Source organism: Capricornis sumatraensis, chromosome 23 (genome assembly GCF_032405125.1).
Source record: "Capricornis sumatraensis isolate serow.1 chromosome 23, serow.2, whole genome shotgun sequence".
NCBI lineage: Eukaryota > Metazoa > Chordata > Mammalia > Artiodactyla > Bovidae > Capricornis > Capricornis sumatraensis.
In genome coordinates this window covers 39,406,340-39,425,524 of record NC_091091.1, presented here as the reverse complement: position 1 = coordinate 39,425,524, position 19,185 = coordinate 39,406,340, and the positions used below count along the sequence as shown (strand labels likewise).

The 19,185-nt window shown below is 48.4% G+C and overlaps 1 protein-coding gene across 2 annotated transcripts; it reads left to right on the top strand.

Moving 5' to 3' along the window:
* The first annotated feature begins 2,130 nt into the window (after positions 1-2,130).
* SFXN4 (sideroflexin 4) lies at positions 2,131-18,168 on the top strand. 2 transcript variants are annotated; one of them, XM_068961610.1, is made up of 14 exons: positions 2,131-2,265; positions 3,940-4,005; positions 5,203-5,277; positions 6,179-6,205; positions 6,289-6,343; positions 7,297-7,322; positions 8,229-8,282; positions 8,367-8,423; positions 8,556-8,621; positions 9,281-9,359; positions 10,609-10,724; positions 13,528-13,613; positions 16,078-16,195; positions 17,819-18,168. In XM_068961610.1, exons 1-14 carry the CDS (start codon positions 2,227-2,229, stop codon positions 17,894-17,896), a joined length of 942 nt encoding a protein of 313 aa, XP_068817711.1. In that variant the 5' UTR covers positions 2,131-2,226; the 3' UTR covers positions 17,897-18,168. The 2 variants fall into 2 exon arrangements, with proteins under 2 accessions (XP_068817711.1, XP_068817712.1); XM_068961611.1 differs by lacking the exon at positions 3,940-4,005.
* The last annotated feature ends 1,017 nt before the right edge of the window (positions 18,169-19,185 follow it).

The window sequence follows — 19,185 nt, the reverse complement described above, 5'->3', positions numbered from 1 at the left end:
GACAAAAGAAATATGGAAGCATTTATTCATTTCAACGGTTTCCCTAGTGGCTCAGATGGTAAAGAATCTGCCTATAATGTGGGAGATGTAGGTTCAGTCCCTGGGTTGGAAAGATCCCCTAGAGAAGGGAATGACTACCCACTCCGGTATTCTTGCCTGGAGAATTCCATGGGCTGAGGAGCCTGGCAGGCTACAGTCAAATCCTGGAGTGCCTACTATATGCTAGGTACTATTTTGGAGGCAGAATGAACAAAAAAGATATAACTCTTCCTTTTTGCACTTACATTGTAGAGGGAATAAACAGTAACATTACATAAAATGTCTGGAAGGACAATAAAGTGGAACAAGGGACTAGAGCAGAGACGTGCAGGTATTTTAATAGGGTTTCAAGGAATCAATCTCTCCAGGTCTGTTTTCTCATGCAAAATGAGCACTGTAATTGTACCTACCTTAGGGTTTTGGTGTCAAATAAGATAAAACATGTAGGAGGTGAGGGAGTTGCAGGGATAAAAAGGTTCTAGGCAAAGCGAATGACAGGTGCAAAGGCCCTGAGGCAAGAGTGGACTTGGGGTGGGTGAAGAAGGACCATGTGACCGGACCTGTGAAGGAGGAGAATGGTAATGGGGAGCCCAGAGTGCTTTATGGGCAAGCTAAGGACTTCGGATTCTATTCTGAGATGGGAAATGGCAGAAAAGTTTTGAGAAGAGTTACATCATCTTGTTCTTAGAGGATCACTCTGGCTCCTTGGTTAAGACTAGACCCCATAACAGTGCAGAGAGGAAAGCAGGTCAGCTGGGCTGGATTTGTGACATACTTGGAGTAGAGCCAGCAGGATAATACAGATGTGCTAAATACTTCGGTGCGATAGATGCATTCCGGGGAACTCTGAGGAGGGGGACCCCTTACCTGGCTATGGGCATCAAGAAAGTCTTCCTGGAGGAGGAGATGAAGTCTTGGAGATAAGAAAAAGTGACCTGTGGGAGCTGAGAGGCCACATGGGCCTGAAGAAAACCATGAACTACTCTCATATTCCAGGAGGGGAAGTCAAAGGGAGGGCAAAGGCCAACTGGCTGCAAGTGGTCCAGACTGAGCACGTCCTATGGACCCAGCACTGCTAGGGCTTTCACATGTCTTATCTCATTGGACCGACAACAAAAACACAACAGATACAATTATTGTCATCATTTTACAGATGAGAAAGTAGACTTGAAGATACTGACTTGACCAGGGTCTCACAACCAAGTATTCCATGGCACCAGGTCGCTAACCTAGGACTCCTGAGGAGCCCCCTGAACACCCTCAACATCCAGCCTTCCACAAACACACATAACCCTCACACACCCCAGTGCTGCGGAATTGGATGGAGGCAGAAGGAAGGCACATTTTCCTCCACAAGTGTCTCTACCTGCACTCTTGCCTGGAAAATCCCATGGACGGAGGAGACCCGTAGGCTACCATCCATGGGGTCGCAAAGAGTCGGACACGACTGAGCGACTTCACTTCATGTCACTTCACCTGTTCTCAAGTTCAACAGAAGAAACTGGATTTGCCCCAGAGCAAGGGGAAAGCCCTTGGGCAGAGACACTGCCTGGGAGGCAGGGCTAGGGAACTTAGAAGGGCCCCGGGGCTTGGTTTAATGCTCTCAAGTCGACTTCCGAAAATTCGAAAAAGAGGTACCACTGGGCCGCACAAATTATGTAGTCCTACCCTACATCCCGTGCAATCAAAGGGATTTCCGTGGGTAAAAAAAAACCTGTGCTCGAGACGGTCAGACGCTGCAGGAGTGCAGGGTGAGGCTGTGGAAGGTGCCACGCGCCCCAGATCGGATCTTCGCTGTAGGTCCCGTGATATGGGGGTTACATAGGTGCCCCGTCTAGGCCTGGAGGCGGCCAGCCTACCTGAAAGTAAGGAACAAGGTTGGGAAGACCTGGCCTATGAGGAAGGTGGGCTCCAGGCGACAGCAGGGGTGCAGGAACCCAGGAGCGGGAACAGAGCGCACGCGGTACTGAGGAGCCGAGGGCGCGCGGGCCTGGAAGCCGGGAGCCGGGACAGGGGACGCGCGCGCGCCCGGGGCGGAGCTCGCCGCCGGGCTCCTCCTCCCCGCCAGGCCCGGCCGCCGCGGCCTTTCCTGGCAGCTCTTAAGGTCCCAGGAAGAGGAACCCGGAAGAGGAGGAAGAAGCGCCGGAGGCCGGGCGGCTTCCAGGGTGCAGCGGCGCCGCCGACCGCATGGAACCCAACGTGCGCTTCTGGATCACCGAACGCCAAGTACGGCCCGGGCCCGGCGCAGCTGGGGGCGGGGAGGGCGCGAGCCGCGCGGCCTGGAGTCGTCGCTGGCCGCCGTGACCTTGAGCAGGCCACGTGGTCGCAGCACCCGCCTTCCCCTCTCAGACCCCGGGGAGGGGAAGGGAAAGCCAGGCTTGCAGGATGCCGACGGCCACGGCGGTTAGCGTGCGTGGCCTCTGCCGCAGACTTGGCTAGGGAGGGTAACACAGTGTCACCCTGCAGATCGCACGAACCAGAAGTCACTCCCCACCCCTCAGGGGTCTGCTTCTGCTGCCCAGGCTATTGCTGAGCACCAGGTTGGAGAAGCACAAAAACAGGTCCTCCCCAGGAGCTCCCCAGGAGTCTATAGGCTCGGCCACCGGACTGTGAGATGACGGGCTGTGGGAAGCCCCGCCTCCAGGCAGTGGCCCGGAGGCGCTGTCCAATAGAAATAGGATGGAGCCACGTGGGTAATTCCAAATTTTCTAGTAGTCACATTAAAAAAATATATATGACTTTTTACCTTGTAATTTTAATAACATATTGCATTTAGCCCAGTAGAAACAAAATATTAACATTTCAACATGTAATCGATATAAACAATTGTGAATGCGATTTCTTACATCCTTTTCTCTAGAAGTCTTTTGTGTATGGTTTCCACATACAGCACATCTCAAATTGGCCCGGCCACATGTGGTTAATTGGACAGCATGTTTCCAGAGTGTTCTCATTCATCCTTGACCTTGAGTAGAGCTTAGCTCTGTTCTCTTAGGTGGGAAAGTCAAGGACAAGGAACTCAAGCTGTCTTAGCAGGAAGTGAAAGTGAAGTCTCTCAGTCGTGTCCGACTCTTTGTGACCCCATGGACTGTAGCCAGGCTCCTCCCTCCATGCCATTTTCCTTCCCTAGGGGATCGAACCCAGGTCTCCTGCATCCCAAGCAGACACTTCAACCTCTGAGCCACCAGGGACTCCTAGCAGAGGCAGGTCTCAAAGAGGGAGTCACTGCAAAGTCTGCGGGCTTTGGGAAGCAAACCAAGCCTCCTTTCTCCATATGTGAACCAAACTGCCTTTATTCAGCCTTTACTGGAGAGTCCAGTTCTTTATGACTGGAGTTAAGCCTTATAACCAGGCTTTCCAGGTAACGCTGGTAGAGAATCCACAGCAGTGCAGGAAACTTCGGTTCAATCTCTGGGTCGCAAAGATCCCCTGGAGGAGGAAATGGCAACCCACTCCAGTATTCTTGCCTGGAGAATCCCATGGACAGAGGAGCCTGGCAGGCTACAGTCCATAGGGTTGCAACGATGCAAGCCTTATAATCACCCGAGGGGTGTGAAGAAACAGGTTCTAACACCTTTCTAGGCAGTGCTTCAAGGTGATATGTGGGGAGTGAACATTTGACTCTATTTGACTCTAAAGTCTGGGCTTTTAATCCTCAAGAGCAATTTGAAGTGAAGAGCACAGGCCACTGGGTCATTTCCTGGTTGGGCTTCCTTGAGTACATTCATGAGCCCTTGGAAGCTTCAGTGTCTTCACCTGTAAGATGGGGATGTTGTGAGGATTCTAGGAGATGCTGCAAAGAGAAGGCCCTATGAGGTTCTGAAAATGTTAACTGTTATTATTACCTGTTTTTGTTTTTCTGCTGCCATTCACCTCTCTGGTGCTCCTGCCCCTTTTAAGTCTTTTATTCAAAGATTTCTTCAGTGGACAGAATTGCTGGATCCTACGAATTTGGTCCTTTCCATTGTAAGTATTTTCTTGTTTTCAAAATAGTGAATTTCCGGTTTTATTCTGAAATGTGAAGGTTGTATCTCCCTTTTCAAAGCAGTTGAGATAGCAGAATCCATGTATATTATCATGTTTTTACTCCTTGTGAATGAACTTGTGAGATTGGAAGTTTGCTACATAAAAACAGACATCCATTTAACAGGTAGTACCAAATCCTGGCTTCCTGGGTGAATGACTCAGTGGTAGACAATCTGCCTGCAATGTAGGAGACACAGGTTCAATTCCTGGGTTTGGAAGATCCCCTGGAGAAGGAAATGGCAACCCACTCCAGTATTCTTGCCTAGGAAATCCCATGGTCAGAGGAGCCTGGAGGGCTACAGTCCATGGGGCCACAAAAGAGTTGGACACAACTTATTGACTAAACAACAACCAACATAACACTGGGCCTGGTGCTGGTGGTTTCAAAGGGAATCAAAACAAACCTCCCTGGTAATGGAGGAGAGACTAGCAAAGCTAGTCACAGACCTTGACCCAGGGCTCCAAAGGCAGGCTGTGGCAGGGAATTGGGGGAGGCTGTTAAAAGAAGGCTGGGAGGGAGGGAGGGTGGGCCAGGGAGGAGCTGTCAGGAAGACAGGACTGTAAGCAGAGGGGAGGGGGACAGGGGCCAGCTCACCCAGTTACTGGGTCTTTTAACTCAGGGGAACCAGGCAGTTCTTATGTATCTTTCAGACAAGAGGGATTTTTACTTAGCCATGTGAGTAACCAGAGGGACCCAGACTATGATCATGTCAGGTGATGACTCAATTGTTTAAGTGAAAGATGAGAGTTTGAACCAGGTGTGGCTGAGGGATGAAGAGGAAGAGAAACCCTTCATGATAGACCGGCAATGACACTTTCAGCCAGATCCACAGGGACACTCCCATCTTTGTGCTCAAATAAATGTTCCCTGTCATTTTGTTCATAATAGAGAAAAATAAGAAACAAGCTGAATGCACATCAGTAGGGAAATAGAGAAATATAAAATGGTATATTCATGCAGTGGAATACTGAGTGTGGGTTCAATCCCTGATCAAGAATTAAGATCCTGCAAGCCTCTTGGAGAAGTCAAAAAAAAAAAAAAAATTAAAATCAGGTGTTAGTAAGCATGTGATTCTTCAGTCTGTGGATAAATCTGAAGTTGAGATCATTGCTTGATTTCTTTATATCTAATTGTAGGAAAAAATAGAAAAATCGAGGCAACTGTTGTTAACAAATGAAGATGCATCCAGAGGTGACCTGGAGGACAAAAGGGTATGTTTCTTGTTCCCAGGTGTGCCTGGCTCAAGGCTGGGCTTGGCTGTATTCAGGTAATTCCAACTGCATGGTCTGAACTCAGGTGGGATTTTGTCTTCATAAACACTACTCAGTTGGGTTAGCTTTTAAAATATAGTTAGGACTCCTTCTTGTAAGCTAAATGAATATGAGATATGACTGTTAGGAACTAGTATTAAGGGGAAAAAAGCATAGGTTCCTCCTGTGCAACAGAGATTGGCAGTTGCAGTACCTGCTATAGGTGTTCTCTGTAGCTGACTCCTGAGCCCCATGGCAAATTCCAGAATTCTGGCAGGCCTCTGAAGTCAGAATCTGCTCCCTGTTAGAAGCAGTGTTACGGGGCGGGGTTACAGCCCCTGCCCAAAGTCTTAAGCCCAGTGTTTGTTATCTACCTTGCAGCGAATGGGGCTTTCCAGAGCCCACAAACATAAATCCCTTGAGGCAGCCTGCGGAAAGCTCGCATGTTTAACTTGGTTTTTCTAAGAACTTGTTGGGGCCTCTGAACTCACACCTGGCTTTGTTACAGTGACTTGGCTAATGGCATGGTGTGCATGCAGCCTGCTCCTCTCTGAGCCGGGGGAGGCTGGCTGCGTTCAGGGACTCCCCCAAGGGGCGAGTTAGATGTTGGCCTCTCCAAGGTCACAGGCTTGGGGGGCTTTTTAATGTTTTGGTCATTTTTGTGTGGCTCTTATTTTTGCTTCTTGTTAGTTCATTCATTTGATTTACTTGTTTTGATCTGCTCTGCCCCTCGTGGTAGAAAACAGTTCACCCTCCACTCTGAAAGGTGGAGCAAAGGTGGTACCAGAAATGAAACTGGAGAGGAGCTATTTTGTCTGCTGAGCCACCTTTAAAAGCTATTGCTTGGTCTTTCTCTTTTTAGATACAAGAAGCTTGGAAGAGAAGTCTTGTAAGTTTCAGCCCCATCCTAATTTTTAGCCTAAAATAACAAAACCAAACATCAGACTCACCTTTGTGTTTACCCTTCTGAAGTCCACAGTGCATCCTGACAATAGCAGACTAATCCCTGGTCCTTTTCGACCTGCAGGTGAGTTGATTCTAATTTTCATAAGTGGTTTGTAACTTTAGAAAACCTTGCCTCCCGCCAAGTCATGTGGTTGGTTCCCCTGGCAACCAGCCCCCTCCTTCGGTGCTTTCCCAAAGTCACCACATTGACATTATCTCAGGTGTGGTTGAAAGGGGCTTGCTTTGAAGAATGAGAGGCACTTGGTCCAGTGGCTAAGACTCCATGCTATCAACACAGGGGGCCCAGGTTCAATCCTTCACCAGGGAACTAGATCCTGTGTGCCGCAGCTAAGACCTGGTACAGCCAAATAAATTAAAAAAAAAAAAAGAATAAGAGACACTCCTTTCACCTTTATCCCCCTTCTCACTTCGGAAATTTCAAGGGTTTTAGGATCTCTGTGCCAGGAATAGGGATGAAGACCAAATACATATGTCTTATTATAAGCCACAGTGTCACAGATGGATTGAATTCACCTGGAAGGATGAACAAAGACTTGCAACAAGTGACCGTTTACCCTCAATGAGAGAAAGCCTGGTCAGGTCTTCCTCTGCTGTGCTGGTTTTAAGTTTTGCCTTAGGCTGCTGCTAAGTCACTTCAGTCGTGTAGGACTCTGTGTGACCCCATAGACGGCAGCCCACCAGGCTCCCTCGTCCCTGGGATTCTCCAGGCAAGAACACGAGTGGGTTGCCGTTTCCTTCTCTAATGCATGAAAGTGAAAAGTGAAAGTGAAGTCGCTCAGTCGTGTCCAACTCTTAGCGACCCCATGGACTGCAGCCTACCAGGCTCCTCTGTCCGTGGGATTTTCCAGGCAAGAGTACTGGAGTGGGGTTGCCTTCTCCGAGGTAGTTATTATTTTTATTAGAAAGAAAAGTGCATAAAAAATATCCTTTGACTCCCGTGCCTGAGAAGAGGCTTCAGGGTGGGCAGTTTTCCACCCTCTCTGCCGTCACTGACCCTCTCGTCTTTTTCACCAGCTCTCCTGCCTTTCACGGCGCCCACGGTGAGTAAGCTGCCATTCACCACTAAGAAGCCAAGGGGTCAGGAGGACGTCCATCCATCTCCTAAGCTCTGGGACCCTGTCCCGTGACTGCCTGATAGATGCTTAGGACCTCTCACCTCTGACCCTTGTCCACACCCCACCCCTACTTATCCTCCCGGGCATCAGGGCCTGTTGAGGATACACAATGTCACAAGGTAACCCTTTCTCTGAATACCCACCATGTGCCAAGCGCTAAGGGGAAGGTTGATGAGTTAGGACATACTCTGTGGCACAGGCCCATATCACTGGCTGTCACCTCCTCTCCCCAAGCTCCCCCCTCCCCAATCAGGCAGGCCCTCCCCTGGGACCCGGAATCACCCCCAGTGAGGCTGTCCACCTTGGCTTTCGTGAGGCATGCTTACTAAGTGACAGCACTGGTCTGCTGCCTGCAAATTTAATTTAAAATAAATTAAAATGATGCTTCTCAGCCACCCTGCTCGATTGCACATCTGGAGACAGGGACCACTGTGAGCCCCACCCCCAGCCACCGCCCCGAGCTCTCACTGCCCATGGGGGCCCGTCCAACACCATCTGGCCACTGGCCACTTGCCCCCAGCATCCACATCTGCTTCTTGCCCCACTCTTGGGGACTGTTCCACATCTTCCTGGGGAGATTCTGTGTACCGCAAGCCTTCCCTCCCCGCCCCCAAGACACTCTCAGCTCTGCTTTATTTTCTTTAATTGAAGTATACTTCATTTACAGTGTTTCAGGTTTACAGCAGAGTGATTCATTGTATATGTATTCTTTTTCAGATTCTTTTCCATTGTAGGTTATTGCAAGATCTTGGGTATAGTTCCCTGTACTACACAGTAGGTCCTTGTTTATTTCATATATAGTAGTCTGTATCTGCTTTACTTTCTTTACAGCTATTTCTGTCGATGCTCCCAGTGAAAAATCTGAAGTCCATGATCTTACCTCAGGTAGCAATTCTTTCTACTTCAGAATTATTGAATTTGTTACACTTGAAACCAAAATGTGACGTGTTCACCTCTGTCTCCCTGCAGGCTTCCTTCTACACCTACAGTACAGTCTTCAACATCGTCAATGGAAATGCAAGCTATGTGAGTAGTACGAAGCCCAGAGGCCATGCAGTTTCACAGTCTTTCTTTTGGTGATTTTGTGTGTTTGTTGGAATTATCTTTTCTGGGTAAAACTGTGCTATTTGCTAAATATGAACCTTTGTTTTTCCCTAGGATCGTCGTGCATATGAGAGCTTATTACTAGGAGCAGGAGTGATTGTGTCTTCAACTTTTTTGGGCGTATGTATTTTTAAAATGTGTCAAATCTTTTACTCCTCAGAATCAAAACTTTATGTTCTAACTGAATTTAGAAAGTACGATTAAGACATAAAGAAGAAAATCAAAGTTACCTGTAATCCTATAACCCCAAAATTATGTGATTTTTTTTTCCCCTAAGTTTCTAGGCATGGACTCAGTACTGTTATCTTTCTTAAAAAAATTAATTCAGGGGACTTCACTGGTGGTCCAGTGGTTAAGACTCTGAACTTCCACTGCAGGGGGTGTAGGTTTGATCCCTGGTCAGGGAACTAAAATCCCATATGCAGCGCTATGCAACCAAAAAAAGAATAATGTCATGTTTGTAAACATGTTACACAAATTGTGTGTTGCTTTCAATGTCAGGATACTGTAATGAGTGAAAATGTAGACTTCAGAGTCTGGTGAGCCTGGGTTCACATCTTGGCTCAAATCCTTAACATCTTAGTGACTCTGGACATGTTCTGTAGCCTAAGTCTCCAAGTGTTCCTCTGATGATCAGGGAGAACTCTTCAGTGTCGCAGGAATTAAAACAAGAAATATGAGGAGACAACTTGCAGGGTCTTGCCCTATAACAGAAACTAAGCTGACACTAGCTCTCTGCTGGTCCCATGCAATAATGATTTGTCTCTCTCATTTTCTAGTTATTCCCTCGTTTGCTCCAAGTAAGGCTTTCAATGAATAGCATTCTGAGCAGAAACGTCATTCCCGTCATCATCCTCGGTAAGCAGGAGCCTGCCTCCATCTTCAGGGGTACCCCAGTCCCTGGGCCTCATGGGAACTGGTGAGAAGCCACCATTTACAGCTTGCTGGTGCCCCCAGGTCCAGATGGGGATCTTTGTTTTGAGAAATGACGCTTTCTCTGTAGATACCCCTTAAGTTGTCAAAGGATGAACACAAACCTGGAAACACAAATTACATTTTATTTATTTATATCTATATAAATAAATATGTTTATATTTATAATATTAATTATACTCCAATTGATATTTTATTATTTTAAAAATTTTTTATTGGAATATAATTGCTTTACAATGTTGTTAGTTTCTGCTGTATAGCAAAGTGAATCAGCTATATGTGTGTGTGTGTGTGTGTGTGTGTGTGTGTGTGTGTGTGTGTGTATACACATTTACGCTCAGTCTTGAACCTCCTTCCCACCGCCCCATCCCATCCCTCCAGGTCATCACAGAGCGCTGAGCTAAGCTCCTGTGCTGCGAAGCAGCTTCCCGCTAGCTCTCGGTTTTACACATGGTAGTGTATGTACGGCAATCCCAGTCTCCCAGTTCGTCCCCCATCCCCACCCCCTCTGATGTCCATTCTCTACGTCTCCATCTTTTTGTAAAGACTGTACAAGCCTTGTCCATATATTATGTCACTGAATCTTGACAACAACTTAGGGGCAGGTAATATTATCCCCATTTACAGATGAGACTGAGGCAAGGGGCAGTTAGGGAGATTTTCTAGGGTTACACAGGGAGGAAGTAGTAGTCTTGGGGATTTCAAACCAGTGGTCTGACTCCAAGGGAGGGACAGAGATATCAACCAACTGTTTTAAATTTGCCACCCTGCAAGTTCAGTAATTCACACTCAGCATTTGGGCTTGGAAATCAAAGCAGCTTGAAGAGTTGGCAGAATTAGGTCAGTGGTAAAATCTGGGAAATTATGTTATAGAAACTAGGTCAAGCCAGTTTCAGAAAAGAAGGCAGGCATATTTCAAGGGCCCTGGAGTTTTTCTGGGAATCCCGTCAAGGGTGTCGGGACCTGGGGCTGGGTTGTAGTCAGGATCCAAGACTGAGAGGCCAGCAGTTCTGACCCTGACTCTACAGCCCAGGAGAGAGCTGACCTCATATGTGTCAGGTGACCACCCATGGATCGGCAAAGCACACCCATCAGAGAAAGAGGCGTGACCTCAAAAACATGTCCCTTCACCGGACCCTCACTCATCCCTCTGTTTCCTTCTTTACGCCCACAGCCCAGCTCAGTGGGATGAATGTGATCGCTTCCCGAAGTTTGGAGCCCGTGCGCGGGATCGAGGTCATGGACAAGGAAGGCAATGTCATAGGTTACTCCAGAAAAGCTGGGACAAAGGTAGGGGATGCACGCCTTGGAGCTGTAAGCTGCCTGCCTTTGGGGCAAAGAATTTAATTGTCAGTCTGAGAGCTGGTAACAAATTCACATCTCCCTTCAGCCTTTTCTGATCTGTCTTTTCTCATGATGCTCAGAGAGAGTTTACATTTGCACTCTGATGTTTAAATGGTATCTGGGTTCTCCAGAAAAACAGAACCAATAGAATATCTGACCATCTATTAGTCATTTATATAAATACATTAAGTGTGTGCTGTGCTAAGTTGCTTCAGTCGTGTCTGACTCTTTTGGAACCCTATGGACTGTAGCCCACCAGACTCCTCTGTCTGTGGGTTTCTCCAGGCAAGAATACTGGAGTCAGTTGCCACGCCCTCCTCTTCCAGAGGATCTTCTGAAGCCAGGGATTGAACCCACGTCTCCTCTGTCTCCTGCCTTAGCAGGAGGGTTCTTTACCACTAGCGCCACCTTCTCCAGCGGATCTTCCCAACCCAGGAATCGAACTGGGATCTCCTGCATTGCAGTTGGATTCATGACCAGCTGAGCTACCAGAGAACCCAAATATATATCGAGATTTATTTTATTATTATTTCAATTTTTAGTATTTGGCTCTACTGGGTCTTAGTTACGGTGTGCAGAAACTCTTAGTTGCAGCTTGTAGGATCTAGTTCCTTGACCAGGGATTGACCAAGACTGGGAGCACAGAGTCTTAGCCCTTGGACCACCAGGGAAGTCCCGCCGCAGTCCAATTTTAGAACATTTTCATCCCCCTGAAAATTTTGTCGCGTGCCCATTTCAGTCAGTCCCCCTCCCACCCCCACCCCCAGGGAAACACTGATCTGCTTTATGTCTTCATTGTTTTACCTTTTCTAGAAGTTCCATGCAAGTGAATCACAGTATTTTTGCGTCTGGCCTCTTTGACTTTTGAGGTTCATCCATCTTTTAATGCATTGATAGTGCGTTGCTTTTTATTGCCGAGTAGTCTTCCACTGTATGGCTGTACCACGTGTTGCTTGTCTACTCCTCAGGCGATGGACATTTGGATTGTGTCCAATTTTTGGCTGTTGCCCCTGATGCCGCTCTGACCACTTGTGTACAACTCTGTGTGTGGATGTGTGTTGGCATTTTTCTTCAACTGAATTTTAACTGCAGGGCATGGTGAGAAGCAAGAGAGCAAATGCTTAATCCACAAGTTGTTCTTCAGCACCTCCCACCTCTCGGGCGCTCTGCTGGGCTCTGGAGACCCACCCCCTCACTGGTCAGCATCGCTTCTCTCCAGGGGCTGGGAGGGAGCCTCAGGCCCTGCTAGCTACCCAGTTATCTAGCCCATCTTATTGAGAGGAGCTTCCTTGTTTGCAACACGGCCAATTTAGGGTGAAAGAAAGGTTTGATGATCTACTTAAAAAAGCTGATCTTCCTCTTAAGAATAAAGTGTCTGTGACCCTGCGTAAGCTTGAACATCCTTTCGTCACTTCCCTGTCACCGGAAGGGTTCTTTTCTTCAGCTAAAATTTCAGAAACTGCGTAACCAGCAATATCTGATTGTAATAGGGCACCTTTGATCAGATTTCAGGAGCCTAGTCCATGCTGTTTTCCTTTGACTAGCTGTGTTGGGTACTCAGTTGCAGGCCATCTCACGTCTCACAGTGTCTCCTCATGACCGGTGTCTGGTTTGGAATGTCTTCCCTTCCACACAAGACAAATGGAGAGAGGCCGGCCTTGCCCTGCTGACACCGAAACACACCAGGCTCAGCCACCACTCTTCTCTTCTTGGAGTCGAGTGACTTTATCTTGTATTCCTGAAAGGTTATTTTTAAAAGCCACCCTCCTTGCAGCCCTCCGTCCTCGTCAGGGAAGGGCATTCCTGCAGGGGATCAGATGAGCTGAGCATTAGTGTCCTAGGCAGAAAACAGGCATGTGGGCCACAGCAGAGAAGCCTGGACAATGGGCTGTAGCCACAGGGTCACAGGAGGCCAGAAGTGCACAAAACAGATTTCAGGGGAGGGCAGAGTGGGCAGAGTGCCTGTCTATCTTGCACTGAGCATGTACCTAGGGGTTGGGTTCTGACGTTCCAATGCAAGTGTCATCTATAGTCAAAATTTCCCTTGAACATCTCCGATGTTGCCCTTGAATACACCTGATTTTGTGCATATAACTCGTACTGTCAGTGATATGTTTAAAGGTTCAATATAGAGAGTAACGTATATTATAGAAAAGATGGCAACACGGTATAGACTATACATACATGTTTATGCAAAATAAAATTTTATAACACACTGTTCATCACACAAGCAAAAGATGGGTGCATGCAGGCAGACTCATGCATGTTACATGCGGACATGATGCCATGCCAGTGCACTCAGAGCTGGGCTTCCCCTACTGGAAGGAGTGGGATTAACTGGGGGCGGTTCAGGAGAGGAAGGTTGGTGTGCAGAGTCCTGGACTGAAAGAAAAACGTGGAGATGTCCTCAGTGGCAAATCTATCTTTTCCAGCAAAGGGACTGCCACTTGGTTCTAAGTAAGGATTTATCTGTCAGCTGCTTCTGCTTGTACTTAATGTTTTATTTGGGGTGGCTGGTGAGAGGGATGGAGACCATTGTGGAGTCAGGGATAGGTCAATCTCATCTCCGATCACTCCAGGCACCAACTCCAGGCATCTTCTGTACATGTGCAGGTCAAGCGCTGCTTCCAGCTCTTTGCACGTGCAGAGAGGGGAGAATGGTAGCTTGCCAGTCTCTGTCGTGAGTTGCAAGATCCCTGGAAATCATCCCACTCCATGTGCTAAGCTGCTTTCTTTTCATTTCCTCTAGGCTGTTAAAGATACAGCAACATCCAGAGTTGTGCTGTTTGGGACCTCTGCATTTATCCCTGAAGTCTTCGCATACTTTTTTAAAAGGTAAGAGGTATGCTTATATCCCTGGGAAGGAACAAACATGTTGACCATCAAAATCGTATAAAATCTGTCAAATACTGAACCTGATGAGCGGGATGGGAAGAAGGTGCTTTAGGAATCTTCCTTCTAAACAGTCTTCATTACCATTAAGATGGCAAGATTGATTTAGGGCAGGTCTGGAAATCCTGATGTACACATTCCAACAAACCTGGACCCTCCCCCAGGCTCTGTCCTCAGTTACATCTACTCCATGGGCGTGTCCCTGCACCTGCTGAGGCTCGATTCCTCATTTCTGTTGATAGATGAGTTTGGAGGATTTGCGGGCCCTGGAGAAGGGCCTGGCAACTCACCCCAGTATTCTTGCCTGGAGAATTCTAGGAACAGAAGCGCCTGGCAGGCTACAGTCCATGGGGTCACAGAATCAGACATGACTGAGTGACTAACACTTTCGCTTTTTCACTTTTCTTTCCCAGCTCTCATGTGCTATGGATGTTGCTCAAGTCTCTTTCCCCTCTTCGTTCCAAGCATGTGCTAAATTAGCTTAAGTGGCCCAGAATCAGTTGACTGCCATTCCTTTATTTATTCATTTTAATATTTATTCATTTGGCCGTGCCAGTTTTTACTTGTGGCATGCAGGATCTTTTGGCTGTGGCTTGTGGATCTAATTCTTCAACCACGGATCAAACCTAGGCCCCCTGCATTAGCAGCACTGCATCTTAACCACTGGACAATCAGGGAAGTCCCTGCCATGGCCTGTTAGGAGGAAAGCCTGGGGTCAGCTAGTGTGAGAGGCCCCACTTGCAGGAAGTAGCTTAGGACAGGAGGAGAGGCGCTGGTTTAGATACCAGGAATAGGGCAGGGGGGAGTGGCCTGCGGCAGCGGATCAGAACTCTTGTGCAGGACAGTCCTCTCTTCTCCTTTGTGGGTGTTTTCCCCCTCCTTTCCCTCTGTGCATGGGGCTTCTTCACGTTGACACGTGACTGTGGCCACCTCCCAGCTCATATCCTTCGGTGTCCTTTTTTTTTTTTTTAATTTTTGGCCATACCTCACAGCATGTGGGACCTTAATTACCCAACCAGGGATCAAACCCACACTCCCTGCATTGGAAGGCGGAGTACTGGAGTGGGTTGCCATGCCCTCCACCAGGGGATCTTCCCAACCCAAGGACTGAACCCGTCTCTCATGTCTAACCTGTATTGGCAGGCGGGTTCTTTAGCACTAGCGCCACCTGGGAGGCTCCTTAATCACTAGACCACTAGGGAAGTCCTCACAGTGTCTGGATGGGAGAGAAAAACACAGCAAACCTTGGGGGGTTGAGGGCAGGGATTGTCTTCCACGCAGTTCACAAACTCCTGGGAAAGGATTCTGTTGGTCCAGGAGGGGTCACCTGCCCGGTGCTGGCCCAGCCTGCTCTGTCTGGGCTGCTAAGCTAGGAAGCCTCTGCTTGGACCACACAAGGAGTGCATTTCAGGAAGCAGCAGTGTTCTGTCCAACTCTTACTTCCCGTGATTGATCCAGCTGGGTGGGTGTGGGGACTTCTGCTGGGTTGGGTCCCCCTGCTCCTCTCTGGCTGACCTCTGTGGGGGATTCTGGGAAAGCTGGGATCTCCTCCAAGGCCTGCACAGTGGTACCACCTGCCTGATGGGGAGAGATGGTCTTCATTTCCAGGTGGGACTTGGGGGTACCTGGAAGGGACCTCGTCCCACACCCATGACAGTATCCAAGGCAGACTGGCCGCAGTGGCCCTTCTGACTCAACCCTTTCATTTTTGCCTCTGAAAAATCTCAAGCCTCAGAAGGGGAAGGCGACTTACCGGAGGGCACAGGGTCTGTCAGTGGCCGAGCCCCAGATGGACCCCAGGACCCCAGGTCTCTGACTTCCCAGGCTAGGCTTCTTGCACCTTCTTCCCACAGTCTCAGAGGTCAGGGTCAGAATGTCACAGTCCAGGGGAGGAGGGCGCAGGTCCTAGAATCTGACCTCTCACTTTTGAGAATTTGAAGATGTTAGACAAGGTCCTTACCCGGTTGGTGGCTGCATCCTCTTGTTGGTGTGAAGGAGATGATGATAACACAGACCTCATAGGGTCGGGGGATAGCAGGTGAGCAAATGCATATGAAGTGCTTGACCCAGGCCTGATGTGTAGAGAGCACTCCATCTGTGCAGCTGCTGGTATCACCTGTTGCGGGGTGATTAGGAACGGAGGCTGGGCCTGCGGCTGCTCACAAAACAATTTGCCTGCCATTTGAGCACAGGGCGGGCCTCTAAAAAAGCCCTGAAGGGACATCCCTCATGGTCCAGTGGGTGAGTCCAGGCTTCCCTGGGAGGTGGCCTGGGTTCAATCCCAGGATGGGGAACTGAGACCCTGCATGCCGTGTGGTGAGACCAAAAAAATAAATAAAAATTTAAGTAAGCCATCTTTTAAATTCTTTTAATTAAATTAAAAAGCCCTGGTACCTTTTTCTTACAGGACCCAGTTTTTCCTGCAGAATCCATGGTCACTGTGGACCCTGAAGCTTTCTTGTACTATCCTCGTCATGGGATTGATGGTGCCAGTTTCCTTTAGTGTCTTCCCACAGATTGGACGGGTAAGTGTCCCACTTCAACTTCCTCTAAAAAAAAAAAAAATGTCTCTCTTCTCATTATCAGAGTGAGATAACTCATTCTCTGAAAATCAGGCCAAGTTTACAGAGGAATAAAACAAAATAACATCATTTACGCATAATCCCACCCTGCAGATGACTTGCACAGTTTTGGATTCTGTTTTTCTTAAGTGTGTATCCGAAGTGTTTTTCCGGGACATTCAAAAAAAAAAACAACTTTGAGATAGTTTAAAGCTTCATGAGATACTATATGACGCCCCATCCCATGGGACTTTCCGCAATGATGGAAACGTTGTGTATGTGTTGTTAAGTATGTGTAGACCCTCATCACAGCTGGCTCTTGAGCACTGGAAACATGGCTAATATGACTGAGGGATTGAATTTTTAACCTAGTTTAATCTTAAATGCTCACGTGCAGCCAGTAACACCTGTTCTGTGCGTGCTTAGTCATGTCCGACTCTTTGCAGCCCCATGGACTGTAGCCCACCAGGCTTCTCTGTCTATGGGATTTCCCAGACAAGAATACTGGAGTGGGTTGCCATTTCCTACTCCAGGGGAATCTTCCTGACCCAAGGATTGAACCCGAGTCTGTCTCCTGCATTGGCAGGTAGATTCTTTACCACTTGGAATCTTTACCACTAGTGCCACCTGGGAAGCCCCTGCTGCTCTATAGAGCAGGATATATTATAATCTGTGATGAGTCAGACTGCCTGGACTCAGATTCCCAGCTCATCCATGACCCTGGTCAATCTGCTTAAACTGTCTGAGGCTTAGTTTCTATTAAAGACAGATGGAGGTCATAATACCTCTGCAAAGGCTTGTTGCTGATAGCAAGGACATTACTGATGTAGTAGGTACTGATTTCCGGCATTTCTTGGCTGAAATGCTTGTTGCTGTCACCATCACCACCCCCGACCCCCAACCCCCACCAAGCAAGACTTGGCATTTGCCGGACATTTAAAATAGCTTGTTGATCCAAGGTGGGCATCAGGTGGCTGAATGGTGGTCCTGTCCTGCCTGGGGTGGCTTACAGATAGAATGTGGGACTAAGAGAGGTTCTGCCAGGGCCCTGCCCAGGGTACCTCCTCAGACATTGTGTGAGCTGCAGCATTTGTTTATATTTGAAATTTTCCATAAGAAAGTGTTTAAGCGACTTTCCCGATGGTCTAGTAGTTAGGACTCTGAACTTGCAATGCAAGGGGCCCAGGCTCAGCCCTTGATCAGGGAGCTAAGATCCTGCAAGCCTCACAGTGTGTGGGATTTTAGTTCCCTGACCAGGGATTGAACCCGGGCCCTCAGCAGTGACCGCAATGGAGTCCTAACCACTGAACTGCCAGTGAATTCCAGGTTAATTTTTTTTTTAGACATCACTGAAAAGCTTGGACTGAAACAGATGCTTTCTGAACTTTTTTTTTTGCTACACTACATGGCTTGCAGAATCTTCGTTCCCCGACCGGGGATTGAACCCGGGGGCCCTTGGCAGTGAAAGCTCCAAATCCTAACGTCCTAACCACTAGAACACGGGGAACTCCTGAAAAAAATTCTTTTTTAACTTCTAAGGCAAAAAACCTGAATATGCATATTAAGAATTTAACTTTGTTTTTTTAGATACAGTGCAGTGAGCTTGAAAAGGAAATTCAGTCAGCAACCAAAGAAACAGAACTCTTCTATAACAGAGGGGTGTAGGTGTGTGTTTTAGCTGCATTTGGTTGGTTCCTGCGTGAAAACCTTCCTCTAAGGTTTCAGTTTTAAGAACCCTGCCAGAAGTGTCCTGGAAACCCCAGAGGTGTCTGTGCCGACAGGATGGCTTACGATGACACCTGCCGAGACTGGTCCTGCCTTGGGTTAAAAAGGCTTGGATGGAAGAAGAGAAACGGGGGCTTTCCTGTCTGACCCACCACGTGCAGTTGCTAAAGGGATGTGTGCGTGATGTAAGATTCAGTTTTCTATTTGTTTGTCAGCCTGTGAAAGGATACTGTGAAATTACCAATAAACTTGTCTAGAGTTGAGTATTTGAAAACGAAGGAGAAAGGTCCATGTGCCCCAAAGCACAGGCATTAAACTGCTAGCCCACTTCCAGGTAAAATGGTGGGGAGTGGGTGAAGGCCTTCCACCCCCAAAGCAATGGTGTTTCCCTTCTCAGCTTACTCCTGTTTGGACAGCTGCTTAAAACCTTTGCCAGCTGCTACCCAGCTCCTTCTTTCTCCTCCCTGGCAGATGACTCATTCTCGCCCTCCACGGTGAAAGCCAAGGCTATCGGCCTCCTGGCACAAAGCCTGCTGACCTCCGTCCACCCACGCCCAGCCTCCCCTCCTCCCTGCGCGATCAGCGGTGTCCTAGGCTTGGGCCTGACCAACCCTGCCTGTTTCCTCGGGGCCTGGCTCTGCAGCCTTCACTGCCCCCTTTGGCTCCAGCCTCCCTCCTCTGCTTCTCCCCAGGAGCGTTTCAACTGCATGAGTCACCTGGCTCATGAAAAAACAAACACCCCTCTGTGTAGCCAAAGTTTTTCAAAGAGTTTCTGCCCTCAGTCTTTCCACCCCACCTTCCACTGCGAAGGCTGCTGTCATCCGTGCCCCCAGTGCTGTTGACACGGCCACTGCCCGCTGGGCAGTCCTGTCATGGGGCTGGCTCTCCCCTGAGCAACAGGCCCACGTCCAGCTGTCCCCTGCACTTTGCCATCCGGACATACATGGGGGAGCATCTTTCCCTCCCAGTCTCAGGAAATGGCACTGCCGCTTACCGGCTTAGTCAGGACCACTGGCATCACCGCGGACTCCCCTGCTCCCCCCACCCCATTCAGTAGACTCAGCAGCCAATAGTGTTAAGCCGCTAGAACTCAGCCCGCCTGCCACCACCGTGGCTCAGTCCAACAGCATCCCCTGCTGGTATTGCTCATCAATCCATTTCTAGCCTGCTCTGCTAAACCACAGCTGCTTAAAAGCCTTAAACGGCTTCCCAGTACACCAGGATCAAGT

What these genes read in the sequence shown, in the direction of transcription:
- SFXN4 (XM_068961610.1), top strand. Translation starts at nt 2,227, where the DNA reads ATGGAACCCAACGTGCGCTTCTGGATCACCGAACGCCAA. An exon ending in GTGACCTGGAGGACAAAAGG is followed by an intron (nt 5,278 to 6,178) that starts GTATGTTTCTTG and finishes TTCTCTTTTTAG; the next exon opens with ATACAAGAAGCTTGGAAGAG. An exon ending in TTCGCATACTTTTTTAAAAG is followed by an intron (nt 13,614 to 16,077) that starts GTAAGAGGTATG and finishes TTTTTCTTACAG; the next exon opens with GACCCAGTTTTTCCTGCAGA.